At 44.7% G+C, this 20,958-nt stretch overlaps 1 protein-coding gene across 1 annotated transcript in view; it reads right to left on the bottom strand.

Moving 5' to 3' along the window:
• Positions 1 to 20,958, bottom strand: part of pcsk6 (proprotein convertase subtilisin/kexin type 6) — a 79,451-nt gene that overhangs the window by 57,639 nt on the left and 854 nt on the right. Inside the window, exons 2-6 of the mRNA XM_083792301.1 lie at positions 18,231 to 18,335; positions 17,185 to 17,295; positions 15,156 to 15,299; positions 14,106 to 14,182; positions 1,942 to 2,030 (exon numbers count right to left, since the gene is read on the bottom strand). Of these exons, the coding sequence (XP_083648427.1) occupies positions 1,942 to 2,030; positions 14,106 to 14,182; positions 15,156 to 15,299; positions 17,185 to 17,295; positions 18,231 to 18,335 (526 nt within the window). The remainder of the gene's footprint in view (positions 1 to 1,941; positions 2,031 to 14,105; positions 14,183 to 15,155; positions 15,300 to 17,184; positions 17,296 to 18,230; positions 18,336 to 20,958) is intronic.

Below are 20,958 nucleotides of genomic sequence, written 5' to 3'. Positions count from 1 at the left end.
TGTCTGTCTGTCTGTCTGTCTGTCTGTCTGTCTGTCTGTCTGTCTGTCTGTCTGTCAGTCAGTCAGTCAGTCAGTCCAGCCTGCCTAATGTGTTTCTTCACCAAAGACTCCTGCAGTAGGCCCAGGCCGTAGCGTAACGGTCTGGGCACCGGACTGGTGATCCAGTCGCGGTGTGCCGCGGGTTCGACTCCCGGACCCGACACGGCCTTTACCGCATGTCATCCCCCCATCTCTCTCCCGTTTCCTGTCAGCCTACTTTCTATCCCTTAAAAAAAATCAATAAAGGCGTAAGCCGCAAAAAAATATCTTAAAAAAAAAAAAAAAAAAGACTCCTGCAGTGAATGTTAAAGAGAACATCCAAAGCGAAAAGGCAAGAAAAAATATAAGAATTTAAGTTATTGTGCTAGGAATAGTTTCTGGACGAATGTGGATATAAATGGTAAATGGTGCATTTATATAGCGCCTTTATCCAAGGCACTTTACAGAGATTGTGCATTACATTCACCCATTCATTCATACACCGATGGCAGCGGAAACCATGCAAGGCACCAACTAGCACATCGGGAGCAATTAGGGGTTCAGTGTCTTGCTCAAGGACACTTCGACAGTAACTCTGGGGAAGCCCGGGTTCGAACTGGCAACCTTACGGTTACCATCCAGGCACTCTACCCCTGAACCACCACCGCCCCTATGCCGACCACCGACCATATGCTGTGTCTTTGTTGAACGTCCCGGATACAAAGCATTCAAAGAGCAGTTATTTTACTGCTCGCTGTGAGTCAGACTCCAACCAGATTAGACCATTAGGACCTGGAACACATCTGTGTCACCTCATAGCTTTTACCCACTTTAACCCATAGAAACTCATCAATTGAAAAAGCCGTGCCGCGCTACGACCTTGTAGATCTGCTATTTTTGTGAAAATCGGGAAAATGGTGGTGCAAATCATTGAATATATATTCTTCCCAGCGAAACGTCTTTAACTCAAATCTTTGCTTCTCATGGAAAAAAATATCTGCGGCCATTTACATATCATTTTGGGGGTCCATGAACATGAAATGTTTTAGTTATGGTTTGTCATGATTTCATAGGAGACATTTAGTGGAATCTGGTCTCGGGTCTCAATGAATTAGAATGCAAACACATCAGCCTGTTAACAAGCAGCAGCAACAGCAGCATCCCTGCTAGGACTCTCAGAGGACACACAAACAACATCAACAACAACAACAACAATGCATGCCATCTGCTACTACAAAGCAAATAGAAGAAAAACAAACTGCTCCGCTACAGGACCTCAAAGCCCTTTGGTAATCAATAATCAATTGTAATTGAAAGAAGTCTCTTTTTTATTTGGAGATGACAGCAGGACACAAGTTGTGGGCCTGAGTGAGAAAGCGATTGCGAACGATTGTCTGCAGGGCTATTGGCAGCAGGGGAGAAATCAGTTACTTTCACAAAGTAACACCTTTTTCGACAGATCAGCAGAAAACTTCAAGAACTCTTCACCTTTCCCCCTCGTGGCGTTAGCAGACTTTGGGGTCTAAGCCATGGCAATCAGCCAAGAGGAGATAAAGGCAAATCGAGTGTTTACGAGTGTTGGAAGAAATGCACACAGAAAGTCAGAAATGGCAGAGGTTTGGAGCCCGCCTGCAGACGGAGAGAGAACTCCAAATAACAAGAGGCAGCAGCAGAGCTGAGATTCTGTCTTTTGATTAAAAGCCCTTCTTGACATTTTAACATTGCAAAAGCCATGGGGGATTAATGTCCTGCAAACGCATTCAGTGTGCACTGGTTGGCTGGTCAGCACATGCACGCACGCACGCACGCACGCACGCACACACGCACACACACACACAGAATAACACTGGCTAAGAAGAGAGACACACACACACGCACGCACACAAGAAAAGTTGAGAGGAGGAAAAAAACTAAGAACTCCACCTCCAATTCTTGCGTTGTAGGCAACTCCCACAATGCAATGGGAGTTATTTGCCACAGCTGCGACTTCCCCTGCACAGCGGGTCCCGTGCCTAGGGGGGGCGACAGAGAGACAAAATAATGGATCAAATTATATGTCTGTCTGTCTGTCTGTCTGTCTGTCTGTCATAGGGGTGTAACGATATAGTAACTGCATCGAAAAAAACGATTTTAATTTCAAGAATTGAAGTATATCGAAATGGAAACTCAACATATCGTATCGTCTGACTTTGTATCGTATCGTTTTGAAATGCAAGTAATCGGTATCGATTATTGGCCAGTAGCCACATTATTTACGATACTGTCCATACCGGGACGCAACTCGAACTGGGCTGAGTCGGCTCAAGCGAACTTCACAACGTTCGACACGGCAACTTGCGCGCTTTAGCTCGCTCTGTGGTGTCTCTTGTGGTTCAAGTTGGCTTGAGAAGGCGGGGCGCCTTCTCAAGCCTCCGTCGCGGTCTAACACCTCATATACACTGCCAGCGATGCGAGCGATGAAATCTCATTAGAATACATGTTTTTCAGCAAGACTTTCCTGACGTGCAGCAACGTCGTCCACCCCTCCTACATTCGCTCGCAGAGTCTCTATATGAGCGAGGTTTCACAGCTCTGAACACTTTTATTGGTTGAGATCTACACGCTACTATTTATTAGTTATTTGATTGGTTCAGGCTACTATACTAGTCGATGGAAGGCGGGACCACATTTACTCAAACCTCATAGTGAAACCTTGTAAGATGCAGGTTGTGGTGATAGTGAAACCTTGTAAGGTGCAGGTTGTGGTGATAGTGAAACCTTGTAAGGTGCAGGTTGTGGTGATAGTGAAACCTTGTAAGGTGCAGGTTGTAGTGATAGTGAAACCTTGTAAGGTGCAGGTTGTGGTCATAGTGAAACCTTGTAAGGTGCAGGTTGTGGTCATAGTGAAACCTTGTAAGGTGCAGGTTGTAGTGATAGTGAAACCTTGTAAGGTGCAGGTTGTGGTCATAGTGAAACCTTGTAAGGTGCAGGTTGTAGTGATAGTGAAACCTTGTAAGGTGCAGGTTGTAGTGATAGTGAAACCTTGTAAGGTGCAGGTTGTGGTGATAGTGAAACCTTGTAAGGTGCAGGTTGTGGTGATAGTGAAACCTTGTAAGGTGCAGGTTGTGGTGATAGTGAAACCTTGTAAGGTGCAGGTTGTAGTGATAGTGAAACCTTGTAAGGTGCAGGTTGTGGTCATAGTGAAACCTTGTAAGGTGCAGGTTGTGGTCATAGTGAAACCTTGTAAGGTGCAGGTTGTAGTGATAGTGAAACCTTGTAAGGTGCAGGTTGTGGTCATAGTGAAACCTTGTAAGGTGCAGGTTGTGGTGATAGTGAAACCTTGTAAGGTGCAGGTTCTGGTGGAAAAAGCTCATTTCACTGACTGATCGCTGTGTGTCACATGGGGAAAATTATGTAATCACAACACCTAGGCCGAATAGTCTATCCTTAGTTCACTGGGGAATCAGGGGAATCATTACTCAAAGGCTCTCTCTCTCCCCCTCTCTCTCTCTCTCTCTCTCTCTCTCTCTCTCTCTCTCTCTCTCTAATGCCATCCCTAAGGGTGCCTGCAGATTATGCCTTCAGATAATGGCCCAGTGGGGAGAAATAAATAACTGGTACATAACATTGCAATGCATTGCTCGATCACCTCACCACAGAAATACCACTCACCACTGGTGTGAAGAAGTGCAGGTCTTATCTTTAACGGCCACTTGAAAGGTTGTTATAATGGTGCAGACAACACAAAGGGGCAGAGCAGCATGGCCAGCTGCAGAGTGCATGCAGACCAGGGGGGCAGTCAGCCAGATATTTCGTGAAGCCTCATTTGAAATCGGTAGTTCATATAATGGCCTGTTGTGGCGCTGGACCGGACCCAAAAAGCCCCATAGCTCCATAGAGGCCCATGTATTTTGGCCCAACTTCACCTAGACTGTATTACCTTAATAAACATGGTCATGAATACTTTCTTCTTCCAGTCACTAGTTTAAAGTCTCATTTCTAATGTCATAATATTCTTTTTGGAAAATTATGGTCCCATTAATTAAAAAAATGACCATAAAGAAAAAAAAACATCGCGTATGTTCTGAGGGGCGTGGCTACCATTACAGTCTATGATCGGGATTCCCCTCCCACTCGAGTCAAAATAAAAACCAACGGAGAAGAAGGGGGGAAGTCCCGCCTCGTTGTCTGGGCAGCCAATGACCAGCTGGTATACAAAACGGAGCCAGCCAATGGCCAGCTGGTACCAAAGATGGCGACTTACATCAGGAATTAGCATATTATTACAGGCTTCATTTTACGTTCATGTTAGACCCGGGGAACGCTTTGTCCATATTTTTTACAGTCTATGATGCAGACGCAGGTGACGCTATAAGGTCTGTGGTTTGGGTCTCTCCCTCAGAGGGAGGGTCAGTGTGTTTCAGTCTGGCCCTCAGAGGGAGGGTCAGTGTGTTTCAGTCTCTCCCTCAGAGGGAGGGTCAGTGTGTTTCAGTCTCTCCCTCAGAGGGAGGGTCAGTGTGTTTCAGTCTCTCCCTCAGAGGGAGGGTCAGTGTGTTTCAGTCTGGCCCTCAGAGGGAGGGTCAGTGTGTTTCAGTCTGGCCCTCAGAGGGAGGCTCAGTGTGTTTCAGTCTCTCCCTCAGAGGGAGGGTCAGTGTGTTTCAGTCTCTCCCTCAGAGGGAGGGTCAGTGTGTTTCAGTCTCTCCCTCAGAGGGAGGGTCAGTGTGTTTCAGTCTGGCCCTCAGAGGGAGGCTCAGTGTGTTTCAGTCTCTCCCTCAGAGGGAGGGTCAGTGTGTTTCAGTCTGGCCCTCAGAGGGAGGCTCAGTGTGTTTCAGTCTCTCCCTCAGAGGGAGGCTCAGTGTGTTTCAGTCTGGCCCTCAGAGGGAGGGTCAGTGTGTTTCAGTCTCTCCCTCAGAGGGAGGCTCAGTGTGTTTCAGTCTCTCCCTCAGAGGGAGGCTCAGTGTGTTTCAGTCTCTCCCTCAGAGGGAGGCTCAGTGTGTTTCAGTCTCTCCCTCAGAGGGAGGGTCAGTGTGTTTCAGTCTGGCCCTCAGAGGGAGGGTCAGTGTGTTTCAGTCTCTCCCTCAGAGGGAGGCTCAGTGTGTTTCGGTCTCTCCCTCAGAGGGAGGCTCAGTGTGTTTCAGTCTCTCCCTCAGAGGGAGGCTCAGTGTGTTTCGGTCTCTCCCTCAGAGGGAGGGTCAGTGTGTTTCAGTCTGGCCCTCAGAGGGAGGGTCAGTGTGTTTCAGTCTGGCCCTCAGAGGGAGGCTCAGTGTGTTTCAGTCTCTCCCTCAGAGGGAGGCTCAGTGTGTTTCAGTCTCTCCCTCAGAGGGAGGCTCAGTGTGTTTCAGTCTCTCCCTCAGAGGGAGGCTCAGTGTGTTTCAGTCTCTCCCTCAGAGGGAGGCTCAGTGTGTTTCGGTCTCTCCCTCAGAGGGAGGGTCAGTGTGTTTCGGTCTCTCCCTCAGAGGGAGGGTCAGTGTGTTTCAGTCTGGCCCTCAGAGGGAGGGTCAGTGTGTTTCAGTCTGGCCCTCAGAGGGAGGCTCAGTGTGTTTCAGTCTCTCCCTCAGAGGGAGGGTCAGTGTGTTTCAGTCTCTCCCTCAGAGGGAGGCTCAGTGTGTTTCAGTCTCTCCCTCAGAGGGAGGGTCAGTGTGTTTCAGTCTCTCCCTCAGAGGGAGGGTCAGTGTGTTTCAGTCTCTCCCTCAGAGGGAGGGTCAGTGTGTTTCGGTCTCTCCCTCAGAGGGAGGGTCAGTGTGTTTCAGTCTGGCCCTCAGACTGAAACACTCATTGTGATATATTTTCTCTCTATTTTTAAAGTTATTTTTGCAGTCAGTTTGTATTGGGGGTGGGAAGGGGGGGCGGGGCGGGGGTCGCGAGACTTGATCGGCACATCCCCTAGTATGAATATTATCCATATCTTGATATTAAGACTGGATATTATCTGTGATTTTGGATATTGTACTATTGTGATATGACATAAAAACATAAATGTCGAATCGGGAATAATTGGTATGGGCATATACTCAAAATCAAATGATCAGAAAAAACCGTGATGGGGACATCCTGTAATCCCACCCCGGGCCATGGGGACATTCCTAGCTGTAATCCCACCCCGGGCCAAGCCAGCAGGTGCTCCGTGTATAAACTCATCGCCGTGTATATAAGCTCATCCGCCTGAACGCCCGTCGGCAAAGTGCCACAAACAAGTAAAGCCTTTCTCCTTTTTAATTGATTTGTTTTCTCTTTGCTTGAAAATGACGGCTATGCCCCAGCACTGAAGACTCAGTTATCTGCAGCGCTTAGTCGAGCTCAAAGAGAGAGAGCTCGAGGGGGGGGGGGGGGGGGGGGGGTCGGATTAATCGACAGTTTTTTTTATTCCTTTTTTTTTTGCATTTATGTGTTTGACAATGCAACTCTCTCGCATGGGGAATATAAGTACTCTGCATTTGAAGGTTGTTAGAAAGCAAGTATAGTAAATGGTGCATTTATATAGCGCTTTTATCCAAAGCGCTTTACATAGATTGTGCATTACATTCACCCATTCACACAAACATTCATACACCTTTACAAAGATTGTTCATTACATTCACCCATTCACACACACATGCATACACCTTTACATAGATTGTGCATTACATTCACCCATTCACACACACATTCATACACCTTTACAAAGATTGTTCATTACATTCACCCATTCACACACACACACACACACACACACACACACACACATTCACACACCTTTACATAGATTGTGCATTACATTCACCCATTCACACACACATTCACACACCTTTACATAGATTGTTCATTACATTCACCCATACATACACACACACACATTCACACACCTTTACATAGATTGTGCATTACATTCACCCATTCACACAGACATTCACACACCTTTACATAGATTGTGCATTACATTCACCCATTCACACACACATTCACACACCTTTACATAGATTGTGCATTACATTCACCCATTCACACACACATTCACACACCTTTACATAGATTGTGCATTACATTCACCCATTCACACACATTCATACACCTTTACATAGATTGTGCATTACATTCACCCATTCACACACACATTCACACACCGGAGGAAACCATGCAAAGCACCAACCTGCACATCAGGAGCAATTAGGGGTTCAGTGTCTTGCTCAAGGACACCAACTCTGGGGGAGCCTGGGATCGAACCGGGAACCTCGCGTTAGTCATCCATCCAGCCTCTCTCTACCGGCCACTCTAAGTGAAAAAAGGGCACCTTGTGCAGCGCGTGGAACCGGCCGGTTGCCTTAGTGTGAGATTTATAGATTTTGGGGCATACATAATATATTAGAAGCTTTTTTTTAATCAAGAATTTATCAATGTCACCATGGTGCACATACTGTACACTGTACCAAAAAAATGATTTTATTTAAATTTAAATGTAATTATTTTCAAAAGGGCACATTGCTGTCCAGAGGGCAAGGTGCTCTAGCACCCCCTAGTGTCTATCTGTGCACGACACTGCTCCAGACATCCCATTGTTCAAGACAATGTCTCTACCCCGCTGGGGGGTTGAAGGTGTCAAAGCCTCTAGAGACACAGTAGCCAATAACATTGCAGGATAAAATGGTATTTTTGACCACTTCAACACTTTTCTACTTTTTGTCCTCGTCTGTGTCTCATAGGAGGGCTGTTGGCAGTTCACAAACCCGTCCACCAGTGTTTGTATTATCGTGAGAACGATGGCTTCCTTTATCGCATTGCAACTTTTCAGGAATAGAAAGCCTGCACTTTCTATTAGCTTGGATTCCCCATCGATGATGTCACTGGTGGACGGGTTTCTGAAGTACCCACATATGAGACACAGACCGAGTAGAAAGAAATGTGTGGTATTTTATCATGAACATTAGTGAGGACCAGCATGAACGTAGGTTGAAAAGTGGTGATGTGGTCCTAAGTCAGCTTGTGTGGTATCTGGCCTTGCTTCAGTCATGCTAGTGTTAACCGGATGACTCATATATGTTTACATCACAGATACACTCGACAACGTGGAATGGGTCAAAAATAATAATTGTGCCTGTGGGGGATCGGTGACATTTTACCATCATTACATTTTCAAAGTCCTCTGGGAGACTGATAGTGGTCATTACCGTGCCCGTAGGTCTCCGACCCATAGATAGATAGATGCACTGCAGTGCAGCTTAATGTTCTTCTGACATACAGTCAGCATGAAAGCCATCGTACGTCATTAAAGAGAGGGTAACATATTATTTATTTGCTAAACTGTTGACACACGTCTCTCAGAAAATCCTTAAGTATGTCAACTATATATAAAACATTTTTTGGGGAGGAGCCACATTTGATATTTTAGCTTTATCAACTGAAATGATCGACATCCGCCATTTTGGAGAAATCAACTTCGGGTTGCCTGATGACGCGCACCGCAGCGTCATCAAGGGATGTCGAAATCTTGTCTCGGTGGAATGCTAACTCGACACGCCCATCGACTGCCAGGATGTCGGGCGGCGGGCGCACACTACACTGACTACAGTATGCAGCAACATTATGTGGACGAAAGCAGCTTGTTATTCTAATAACAAGCACAAATAATAAAGATTAGCCAGGAGAAGAAAGCTGAGTCTTCCATACACAAGGGCAACCGATTCCTGTAACTGTCCAGACTCCAGCCACCAGCGGGACTGTTTCACGTGTAAGTAAACTTTGCTAGTATTAGCTGTTGCCAACTTGGCTATGCTAACCAGCCGATACATGGTGGAGCATCGCACGTATGATCGCACGTTATGCGATTGCATCGGTTTGATTCTATGCAGCGTTCCTTTTACATGTCTATCAGGCTTATGTCTTTATGCCCTTATGTCTATAAGTGTGTATTTACTGTAAGAATTGAATAATCAAAAGGGAATATTGTGGTAGGGACGGGGGCATTCGTGCATGATAACATGCATTCATTCAACCCAAACATGGAAGCTAAATAGCCTCCAAGTATTTTTCTTTTGCATAAATGAAATTAATATTTAGTGGTTCCAGTCCGTAACAGTAGGCTAGTCTACCGTTCTAATCAAGTCTTTTGTCATTTAGGGGGACATTGCCTGTGTCATGAACACCGCCACCATGGTCGAGAGCTCTGTGGATTCCGGGGAGACTGCAGAATATTGTCCGTCATATATATTTTTGTATTGTAAATAAAAGTGATACTTCACATTTTGTTGCAATATCATTTGAAGCTGAGCATTGAGCAATGTACATTTCTCTACTTGAAGAGGTATGCGTATTCCTACATAACTATAAATGCCTATATGAATATAATAATGTATATGACATTCTACGATGTTGAATCACTGCACAATTACAACCAGACATTTCAAGCTAGCCTATTCCTTGCATAATTATAGTCTAGGTCGTCTATTTCTACTACTGTACATCATAAATCATGTTGTAGCCTATAGCTAAATATTTTAACTGCGTTGATAGAATGGTTAGAATTACCATTGTATGATAAATTAATAACATTAGGAACGCAGCCAGTTGGTAGGTGTGTGAATCAACCATCTGATGAAAAAGGACACGCTGGACTTCATTGCACTTCAATGGAGCAGACAAACAAAAGGAATGAGGTGGTGGTTGGTGAACTTTTATCAGCTAAAAGTAGTTATGTTTGCAGAAATTGACTGAATTAACAGTATGCCTATATTATACAATACCCCCACCCCCGCAATTATACTGTATATAATGTATAATCTCTACGGCCCTACGAGTCAACATGCAGTCTGTCTAGAGAGACTATAGCTAAATTCCAATACCGCAACTTTCACACTCGCTGACTCTCCTCGCGTCCTCCACTCGCTCCTCGGCTCCGCCCCAGCGAGGAGGAGAGGAGGAGGAGAGGATTCTATGCGAGGACAGAGTGGTGGTCGAATTTTCCTCTGGAATCGGAATGTACTACGCTGTCATTTCAAAGCGACGGCACAATCCGCGATCACTAATGACGTGTATCAATTCAATTCAATTCAAAGGGCTTTATTGGCATGGGAAAACAAAACATACGTTGCCAAAGCAAAAGTGGTGTCACTGTCACACAGCTGGATCACTGGAACTCCGAAGTCCGAACAGAGCCGTACAGTGCAGAATAGACAATTCATCATTTTGTACATGTAACCGAGGGTCCGAGGCCAATGTGTATGTATTGGTAACATGTGCAAGGCAAGGCTATTTATTCCTGAAATAGTGAATAAGCGCCAGGATGCGCACACGTATAAATCACCCCCCCCCCCCCCCCTCCTCCGACAGTCAGTCCTCCTCCGCGGTCTTTGCAAATAACGGACACTATAACAGGAATTAGGTATAGTCTCTCTGACTTACATATTCAGTTCAGTCCACATATAAATATTATTTTTTTCCATTTTTGTCACCGTCATTCATAGCAGTCTGTGCATTCAGGCATGCACATAGATAAATTAACTATAGCTTTTGAGGTGCGCACAATATAGCCGGCCTAATTTATATATCCTACTTTTATTATGCTTCACACAACGCAATAAAGCCAGTGGCTTGTTGTGGTCCTTTCACTTTCACATAAGTAGGCTAGATAGGCTACTTTATCATTCTGAAGCTCTATTCATTCAGCGAAAATGTGTCTCTTCAACAAACAGTTGAACAGTGCGTGCATGTGTGTGTTGGCCGTTGGGTCGGCGACTTCAGCCAGTCAGCCGGCCGGCAGCTAGTGGATGGATGGGGGGGGGGGGGGGGGGGGGGGTGCACAGTATCGGGTTTCATCAGTGTTTTCTGTTCCACATGTGGAGGAGGCGGACTTACGTCACTGGAGAAGGAAAAAAAACATGTACACGTGATGCGGAAATCCGCTGCGAGGAGACAAAATACCCCACCGAGCCTGCACCTGATGTACACTCGCTCTATGCGGTCTCGGAGAGCTCACTCGGCTCCTCCACTCGACTCTCCTCTCCTCCTCGATGGAGCGCTTTAACAATCGGAACGTTAACAATTTCCGGGTCACGCTGGAATGACCCCGAGTGACCGAGTGGGAGTGAGCGAGTGTCCGAGATTTTGGGTATTGGAATTTAGCTTATGGCTCGCCAGCGTTCAATCTGCTTTTGCAATTCATATCCGACGTAATGATATTCGGTCTTGGTTCAAATTATACCTACTGTTGGTTCCAAGGTATAATTTGAACCAAGACCGACGCATGTATTGTAGATGATAAAAGATGGGAACGTTAATATTAAGCAAGCACATGTGACTGCAATATATAAAAGTTTTCATGTCAAGGACCCCCAAATTGACACTAATCAGCCCGCGGACCCCCATTTGAAGATGCTTATAATGTCAGGGACCACCATAGGCTACGAGAAGATGTTTACGGCTCTAGCAGTGATTCTCAACCCGTTTTTTCAAGGACCCCCAGTTTGACATGCATTAGTCTACGGATCCCATTTATGGCATTTCTACCTCTGAGACCCCGATTTATAGTGTAAAATCAGTCAGTGTGTTCCATGTGTAGAATAGAAGTGCAGCGCTAAGGTAACGAGGTGTAAAGCATGGGTGCATGTATATAAAATATAGCAGATTAATTTATTCTTTGTCCGGTAAAATACAATCCCGTCAGCCAAGGTGGCCGGCCCAATACGCCCAGCAGAATAAACCCTCATATTATTTTAATAGCCTTATAGCCTACTGATTTATGCATACTCGAAATTACTCACAATCTTTCATTTATGTCTCGAAAACCTTGGACAAAAAGTGCTTGGTTTAATTGATTTAATTAATTAAGTGTGTATTAACAGTTTGCAGAATGGGTACATTTAACATGAAAGCACAACTCAATACAATTACTGTGGAGTGGACGACACACTGATAAAGCATTATACTTGTTTACAACAGGGTCCACGTTTAAATGTTATGTTTTATGTTAAAGTCTTTCTTCTAATTATCAACTTTCCCTCATGAATATGCTTCATGTCCCGTATTAATCCTATGTTGTCATCATTTGTCTAGAAAAAAAACCTCCATAATAATCATGCCAAGTCACCCCGCTTATAGCCTACTAGTACCCACAGAGAAGCACTCATTCTGGGATAGCTGCCTCTCAGTGACCCGCTGTAACCAGCCTGGAGAAGAGTTAAGACACGCCCCTCGCAACTAGCCACCGACGCTAGCCCTGTTTTACTATGAATATTGCAAAAACGGTCTGCTCAATTATTAAGAAAACACAACGTGTGATAGCCGAAATATCCCCGGTCATTGTCGTTAACAAAGTTATATATTTACTCCCTTAGTAGAGTGTTTAATATGGTAATTCCCACAGCCACTTTTCAATGTAATCCTATGGGGGCCCGACAATAACCCCCCTTGATGACGCGCCATATTGACTCGTGACTTTCCGAGGTGAATGGGCGGTGCTTCGGGAGTTGTAACCTCCTTCTTCTGACAGCTCCCAAAGAACACACAATGACACTATAGTTGTATTGACCATTGTGTTCACAATTATTACACAATTAAATTGGGGAAAGTAGTGCCAAACATGTTACCTACTCTTTAAGGTTTATATTTATGTCATTGGCAGCCACTGTCATTACCGTGGCAGAAGTTGTGCACGACAGCCAGACTATGGAGAAGGAGCGACAAGACCATCTGGACCAGGGGATGGGCAACTTTGACAATGGAGAGGGCCACTATAGTTCCACACTCACTCCAGAGGGCCACTATAGTTCCACACTCACTCCAGAGGGCCACTATAGTTCCACACTCACTCCAGAGGGCCACTATAGTTCCACACTCACTCCAGAAGGCCACTATAGTTCTACACTCACTCCAGAGGGCCACTATATTTCCACACTCACTCCAGAGGGCCACTATAGTTCCACACTCACTCCAGAGGGCCACTATAGTTCCACACTCACTCCAGAAGGCCACTATAGTTCCACACTCACTCCAGAGGGCCACTATAGTTCCACACTCACTCCAGAAGGCCACTATAGTTCTACACTCACTCCAGAGGGCCACTATATTTCCACACTCACTCCAGAGGGCCACTATAGTTCCATACTCACTGCAGAGGGCCACTATAGTTCCACAATCACTCCAGAGGGCCACTATAGTTCCATACTCACTCCAGAGGGCCACTATAGTTCCACAATCACTCCAGAGGGCCACTATATTTCCACACTCACTCCAGAGGGACACTATAGTTCCATACTCATTCCAGAGGGCCACTATATTTCCATACTCACTCCAGAGGGCCACAATATTTCCACACTCACTGCAGAGGGCCACTATATTTCCACACTCACTTCAGAGGGCCACTATATTTCCACACTCACTTCAGAGGGCCTCTATATTTCCACACTCACTCCAGAGGGCCACTATATTTCCACACTCACTCCAGAGGGCCTCTATATTTCCACACTCACTCCAGAGGGCCACTATATTTCCACACTCACTCCAGAGGGCCACTATATTTCCACACTCACTCCAGAGGGCCACTATATTTCCACACTCACTCCAGAGGGCCACTATATAGAGTATGTATGCTCTAGCATGTATGTCAGAAGCCGCTGAGGGCTGATTTCACCCCCATGCTCAGCACTACCGTACCGTCAACTCAAAGGATCAAATGATCTGATATGCTGCTATGGCAGCTTCCCCCATCAATCAATGGCCCAGAGGAAACAGGCCCCTTCCATTTCCTTACACAATCTCCAGGGACACAGGACCCATGTTCCAACCACTGTATGAATCAATTACAATTATTTTGTGCATGTAAACCATATACAAGCCTTATGCTGCGTTGACGCGGGCAGATACAAAGATACAGTCTACCATTCATTTTCAACTGAAGCCTGCCGCGAAATGAAGATTTACAAAGATACATCCGGCGTGTATAAAAGATACAAAAGCTACAAAAAACGTTGAGCTAGTTTCTAAAGGTCACTTGCCAACATGCAAGTTATAGAAAACCAAAGTTTGCTCTTTTGATTGATTGAATACTTTATTAAAAGCTATAAGGCGAAACAGATGCATCCTCAGGTCTAAATGGGAACAGACTGCGATAGCACAAGATATTGTTATATCATCCCTCTTACTTGTTTTCGTTGCTAGAGTCGTAACGGGGCGTGGGGTCGTGGTCGTTCCCGTTGACGTCGTAACTCGCTAGCTGGTCCTGGACAGACGACAGAGGAGAGAGGGAGAGGTTTGAGAAAAAACAATGTGTGCATTTAGCAGACCTCTTAACCGTCTTCCTGCCATTGCCGAAGCCCTTCGGCAATTGAAGCATTAATTTGATATTAACGCTTGCTGCCATTGCCGAACCCCTTCGGCAATTGCCCTTTATTAGTGCATATGATTGATCAAGCCATAATGCTACTCACGTTAGCCGGTTAGCTAGCACTGTTGTTAGCACTGCACTGGATCGTTCATATTAATTCACCGTCGCCATAAGAATCCATTCTATCCGTTTCTTTCAATCGCCTGTATCTCCTATTCCTTGTCCCAGATGGCATTTTTGGTCAAAACAGCGTTTCTTTGACGGCACGAGCCGACGTTGTGGAGTGCAAAAATGTACCGGCATTTTTCGATCATGTAAACAAAGGTTGTCTTGGCAACGTAAAGCTGGCAGGGATAAGCTCACTTCCGGTTGAGGCAAAATGTGGCTTTTCAAAATAAGAGCTCAAATTAAAAAAATGCTGGCATGAATTAGGTCCTAATTTCTCAATAAATGGCAGCAGTAAAAGGGTTAACAACAACACATGGTAATACTTCAAATACATAGAAACGCTCATCAAGAATCACAAGCTCATAGCTTGTGATAGCAGATCTACAAGCTCATAGCTCGAGCTTGTAGATCTGCATTTTTTTTTTTTATCGTCAAAATGTGGTGCAAATCTTGGCGCAAAACGTTTTTAACTCAAATCTTTGCTTCTTGGGGGGTCCCTGGAACAACATATATTCAGATGGGGGTCCATCTGGTGGTGCTATAACAGGCCGTTCTGGAAAATTTGGGGCAGAGGTTCATCGTTGGCATCCAGGGAGTGTGTGCAAAAGTTGGCACCGACCGGGTTAACGGTACCGGAGATTAGCACGGACGGACGGACGGACAGACGCACGCACGGACACACGCACGCTCACATATTTACATAGTTCTGTGCTAGGTCCGGGTGGTTGGTCTCGATGCCGTCATCCAGGAAGGTGACCACCACGTTCCGTCCCGTGTAGCCTCGCTGCCAGGCAGCCAGGATGTTCATCTCTGAGCGACAGCGGACGTTCTTATCACTACAATGCTGAGGAGAGAGAGATGAACAGTTCTTAGAAACTGTTCTTATCACTACAATGCTGAGGAGGAGAGAGAGAGAGAGATGAACAGTTCTTATAAACTGTTCTTATCACTACAACGCTGAGGTGAGAGAGAGAGATGAACAGTTCTTATAAACTGTTCTTATCACTACAATGCTGAGGAGGAGAGAGAGAGATGAACAGTTCTTATAAACTGTTCTTATCACTACAATGCTGAGGTGAGAGAGAGAGATGAACAGTTCTTATAAACTGTTCTTATCACTACAATGCTGAGGAGAGAGAGATGAACAGTTCTTATAAACTGTTCTTATCACTACAATGCTGAGGAGAGAGAGATGAACAGTTCTTATAAACTGTTCTTATCACTACAACGCTGAGGAGAGAGAGATGAACAGTTCTTATAAACTGTTCTTATGAACAGTTCTTATCACTACAATGCTGAGGAGGAGAGAGAGAGATGAACAGTTCTTATAAACTGTTCTTATCACTACAATGCTGAGGAGAGAGAGATGAACAGTTCTTATAAACTGTTCTTATCACTACAACGCTGAGGAGAGAGAGATGAACAGTTCTTATAAACTGTTCTTATGAACAGTTCTTATCACTACAATGCTGAGGAGGAGAGAGAGATGAACAGTTCTTATAAACTGTTCTTATCACTACAATGCTGAGGAGAGAGAGATGAACAGTTCTTATGAACTGTTCTTATGAACAGTTCTTATCACTACAATGCTGAGGAGGAGAGAGAGAGATGAACAGTTCTTATAAACTGTTCTTATCACTACAATGCTGAGGAGAGAGAGATGGACAGTTCTTATAAACTGTTCTCATCACTACAACGCTGAGGAGAGAGAGATGAACAGTTCTTATAAACTGTTCTTATCACTACAACGCTGAGGAGAGATATGAACAGTTCTTATAAACTGTTCTTATGAACAGTTGTTATCACTACAATGCTGAGGAGGAGAGAGAGAGATGAACAGTTCTTATAAACTGTTCTTATCACTACAATGCTGAGGAGAGAGAGATGAACAGTTCTTATGAACTGTTCTTATGAACAGTTCTTATCACTACAATGCTGAGGAGGAGAGAGAGAGATGAACAGTTCTTATAAACTGTTCTTATCACTACAATGCTGAGGAGAGAGAGATGAACAGTTCTTATAAACTGTTCTTATCACTACAATGCTGAGGATCGGAGAGAGATGAACAGTTCTTATGAACAGTTGTTATCACTACAATGCTGAGGAGGAGAGATGAACAGTTCTTATGAACTGTTCTTATGAACAGTTCTTATCACTACAATGCTGAGGAGAGAGAGAGATGAACAGTTCTTATAAACTGTTCTTATCACTACAATGCTGAGGAGAGAGAGATGAACAGTTCTTATGAACTGTTCTTATGAACAGTTCTTAAGTTATCACTACAATGCTGAGGAGGAGAGAGAGATGATCAGTTCTTATAAACTGTTCTTATGAACAGTTCTTATCACTACAATGCTGAGGAGGAGAGAGAGAGATGAACAGTTCTTATAAACTGTTCTTATCACTACAACGCTGAGGAGGAGAGAGCCCGTAAGGGTTCATTTGGTTTCATTTTCACACTCTTTACAGTCTTAAATATCTAATAAGGGTCCATTTGGTTACCAACTCTCCATCATTTAACTGGGGACCACCTGGAACCCCCTCAAGGACCACTGTTTGAAAGCACTGGCTTAGACCCTCTATCCTATAGTATAGTGAGTGACTCGAGTTCTTTTTCAATCTCTTCACCAAAAATAGCTGATCTACAAGCTCACAACGCGTCACAACGTGACACGTTGGGCTTCTCGCACTCAGGCATCTTACTGGTTATAAGATTAGACTATACTTACAATATACCACATGTTGGACCATTTGGGGTCATTGAAGTGAATGAAGTTGGGGTCACTGCTGGTCAGTCTCTTCACTCTGCGCTTCACTACTTGCTGCTGTGCCCACTCCACCTTTAAAGACAGAAACCATAGCTGTCAGAACAATCCACCTTTAAAGACAGAAACCATAGCTGTCAGAACACTCCACCTTTAAAGACAGAAACCATAGCTGTCAGAACAATCCACCTTTAAAGACAGAAACCATAGCTGTCAGAACACTCCACCTTTAAAGACAGAAACCATAGCTGTCAGAACACTCCACCTTTAAAGACAGAAACCATAGCTGTCAGAACACTCCACCTTTAAAGACAGAAACCATAGCTGTCAGAACACTCCACCTTTAAAGACAGAAACCATAGCTGTCAGAACACTCCACCTTTAAAGACAGAAACCATAGCTGTCAGTAGAACACTCCACCTTTAAAGACAGAAACCATAGCTGTGAGAAGAACACTCCACCTGGGGGAGAAGCCATAGCTAACCTAACCACTCCACCTAAAACCCAAACCACAGAAATGGGTCGAGACGCAACAAAGCAGTTTTAGCGTTCGTCCCAGCGGTGTGACATGTCCTTGTTGCACATCGGCGCATGGTGTGGCGCATGTCGACCCAAAGTGATTCAATTGGTTCAATTCAATGGTTGCTTGCCAACTACATGCGTCTACTCGCAACCGTTTGGTTCCAAGGAGTTGCATGGCGATCCATTTCTGTGGTTTGGGCTTGAAAGAAACCATATAGCTCTGAGAAGACTGTTTCACTGCATATTAAACGCACATCAACACTGGGTGCTGCTGGGCCAATACAGCTAATATGAGAAGAATACGAGTATAGAGCCACACATACCAGCTTAGTTTCAGGCAAAGGATTTTTTTATTTGACAACTTTATTAATGGAATATTACATACTGACCTGATGAAGATCCATGTGAATGAAGAACATGGAGTAGGCTACGGGTCTCACCTTGGGGTCCATGTGAATGAAGAACATGGAGTAGGCTACGGGTCTCACCTTGGGGTCCATGTGGATTAAGCTGTGAAGTCCTCTGAAGGAGAAAGCTGCTCGACGCACCACCCTGCTGTGGTGGAAGTGATAATGGTCCTCCAAGCCTCCTATCTGACCACAGACACCGCACGCACGCACGCACGCACGCACGCACGCACGCACGCACGCACGCACGCACGCACGCACGCACGCACGCACGCACGCACGCACGCACGCACGCACGCACGCACGCACGCACGCACGCACGCACGCACGCACGCACGCACGCACGCACGCACGCACGCACGCACACACACACACACACACACACACACACACACACACACACACACACACACACACACACACACACACACACACACACACACACACACACACACACACACCAAACATGAGACACATTTTCCTCCTATCTGACCAGTGACCACACATACATACAAACACATATGAGACACATGTCATGCCTGATCATCATGTTTGTTCCCTTAGATCAGAGCCACATGGGGAACATTTCTGGGGGGTGCGTGGCAGAGAGGCAGCGTGTTGTTTCGAAACAACACGGTCGCCTACCATGCCAAAGTTATTTGCAACGTTTAAACTGCCACCACCCCATGCCGTCGGTAAAATAAAATGATAAATACATACAGAGATGCTATCTATCTATCTATCTATCTATCTATCTATCTATCTATCTATCTATCTATGACTAGGCTATTAATCTTATATAATAACATAAATTTTGTGGCCAAGTTCAACCCAATTTCCCAACATCATCCGTAAACAATTCCCTCCCTGTCAATGTGATCCATTATATTGCATTACCCACACTGTACATCATTTCCTGTTCATATAGAATGGGTAAGTATGAGTATTTCCACATATAGCAGTATTGATAGCCTTCTTTTACTTAGGTTTACTTAGGTAAAAAAATTAACTCTTGTTCACTCGATCTGCCCACTCTCTCAGCCCACAGCTGTTTTCTATACACACACTGAACATTTCTGAACTATGTTGTTTAAATAACGCCATCCAATATCGAGAAGAAAAGGCCAGATGTTAGGTTTTGCTGCAGTAGCCTACAACAGTGGTTCTCAAAGTAGGGCCCGGGGACCCCCAGGGGTCCTTGATGGAGTTCCAGGGGTCCACAGGTGTACAAATGTGTACCATTGTGTACAAATGTGTACCATTTGTACACCCTAAGAGTTAAATTAACACAGATTTTTACTGAATAAACTACTGGGTCCCAGAGATAGAAATGTAATGAAATGGGGATCCATAGCCTAATGCAGAGGTTCTCAACGTTTTTGGTTGGGGACCCCCGGAAATGCTTTGGCTATGTCTCACGACCCCCTAGGGCATAGGCAACCCACGGGTTGAGAACCACTGGCCTAATGGATGTCTTACTGGGTTTCCTTGAAATTTAAATGGATGAGAATCACTGCTAGAGCCATAAACATCTTCTCTTATGGGGTCTGGAAAATATTTTCATATGGGGGTCCGTGGGGCTGATAAGTGTCAATTTGGGGTCCTTGATCTGAAAAGTTTGAGAATTACTGGCCTATACAGTACACGTTGTATAACTAACCTAAGCTACTCCCAGAGCTAAGCATGAACAACATGCACTGGCTGGCTAGGTCAGATGAGACTCAGAGGGGAGGCTACGCCTGTCTGACTGCTGAAACTAGGAGGATTGCAATCAATTCAGTAGCCTTAATTAAGTTAATTGGATAGCCATGGGTTGGCAGTTGTGTTGTAGGATCATGGTTAACTCAAGGAGACAAAGTATTAGCCTAGAAGTAACTGCATGCCTATATACATTTGTAGAATTTTCCAACAGGTCCTAATTAAGTTAGAACACCTGACTGTCGTAAATCTATGATGATTATTAGCCTACGGAACCGCAATTTATAACTTTGTGAGAAAGGTATTTTCAAATTGCACATCAAAAACAGCTTATAATTTCCAATGTATAGCCTCTCTCTCATATATGGAGCTGACCTGTTCTGACATTCCATATGTTGATCCTTCCCCATCCATCCTTCCTCTTCGATGTCTACCTTTTGACTGATACCTGGTCAATTCAAACTCTAGACGGGCCTGCTCCAAAGTTAATAGTGCAGCCGCGCCCGGCAGCCAGCGAAAACTTAACAGACCCGGAAAGTAAGATCTTACCCCCCATGCCAAAGTGCCAGCGCTCGCCCAGCAGTCTGCTGTCACCCAGGTGGATGCGTGCACGTGACCTCAAGCTCGCGTAAACTTAATATTTAAAGAACAATTACCTGTCCAGTTTATTGCACATGGAATAAAGCAAAAAGAAAATATCATGACTGAAAATGAAGTAGGCGGTGCTAGAGCACCACCTGCCCTTGACCTCTGGACAGCAATGTGCCCTTTAAAAAATAAATAAATAAAATAAATTGTGTACACTGTAACACTACAGTATGTGGACCATGGTGACATTGATCAATTCTTGATAATAAAAAAAAGCTGCTAATATATTATTTATGCCCCAAAATCTATAAATCTCACACTATTAAGGCAACCGTGCCTTTTTTCACTTGAGCACCTGCCCCTCTGTCTGTGCACGGCTGCACGCCACTGACTAATGATGACCAGCTGAGGAAATCATGACATATTTTCTGAGACCATTCATGTTTATATAAGATGCTTTTCTATAAACTTGTAGGCAAGACTACACTAGTTTGGTCACTTCAAATACACTTTCATATTAAAT

The sequence above is a fragment of the Protomyctophum parallelum genome, assembly GCF_964188405.1.
Source record: "Protomyctophum parallelum genome assembly, chromosome: 2".
Taxonomy (NCBI): Eukaryota; Metazoa; Chordata; class Actinopteri; order Myctophiformes; family Myctophidae; genus Protomyctophum; species Protomyctophum parallelum.
Note: the sequence above shows the minus strand (reverse complement) of the source record. Positions and strands in the feature narration are given on the sequence as shown.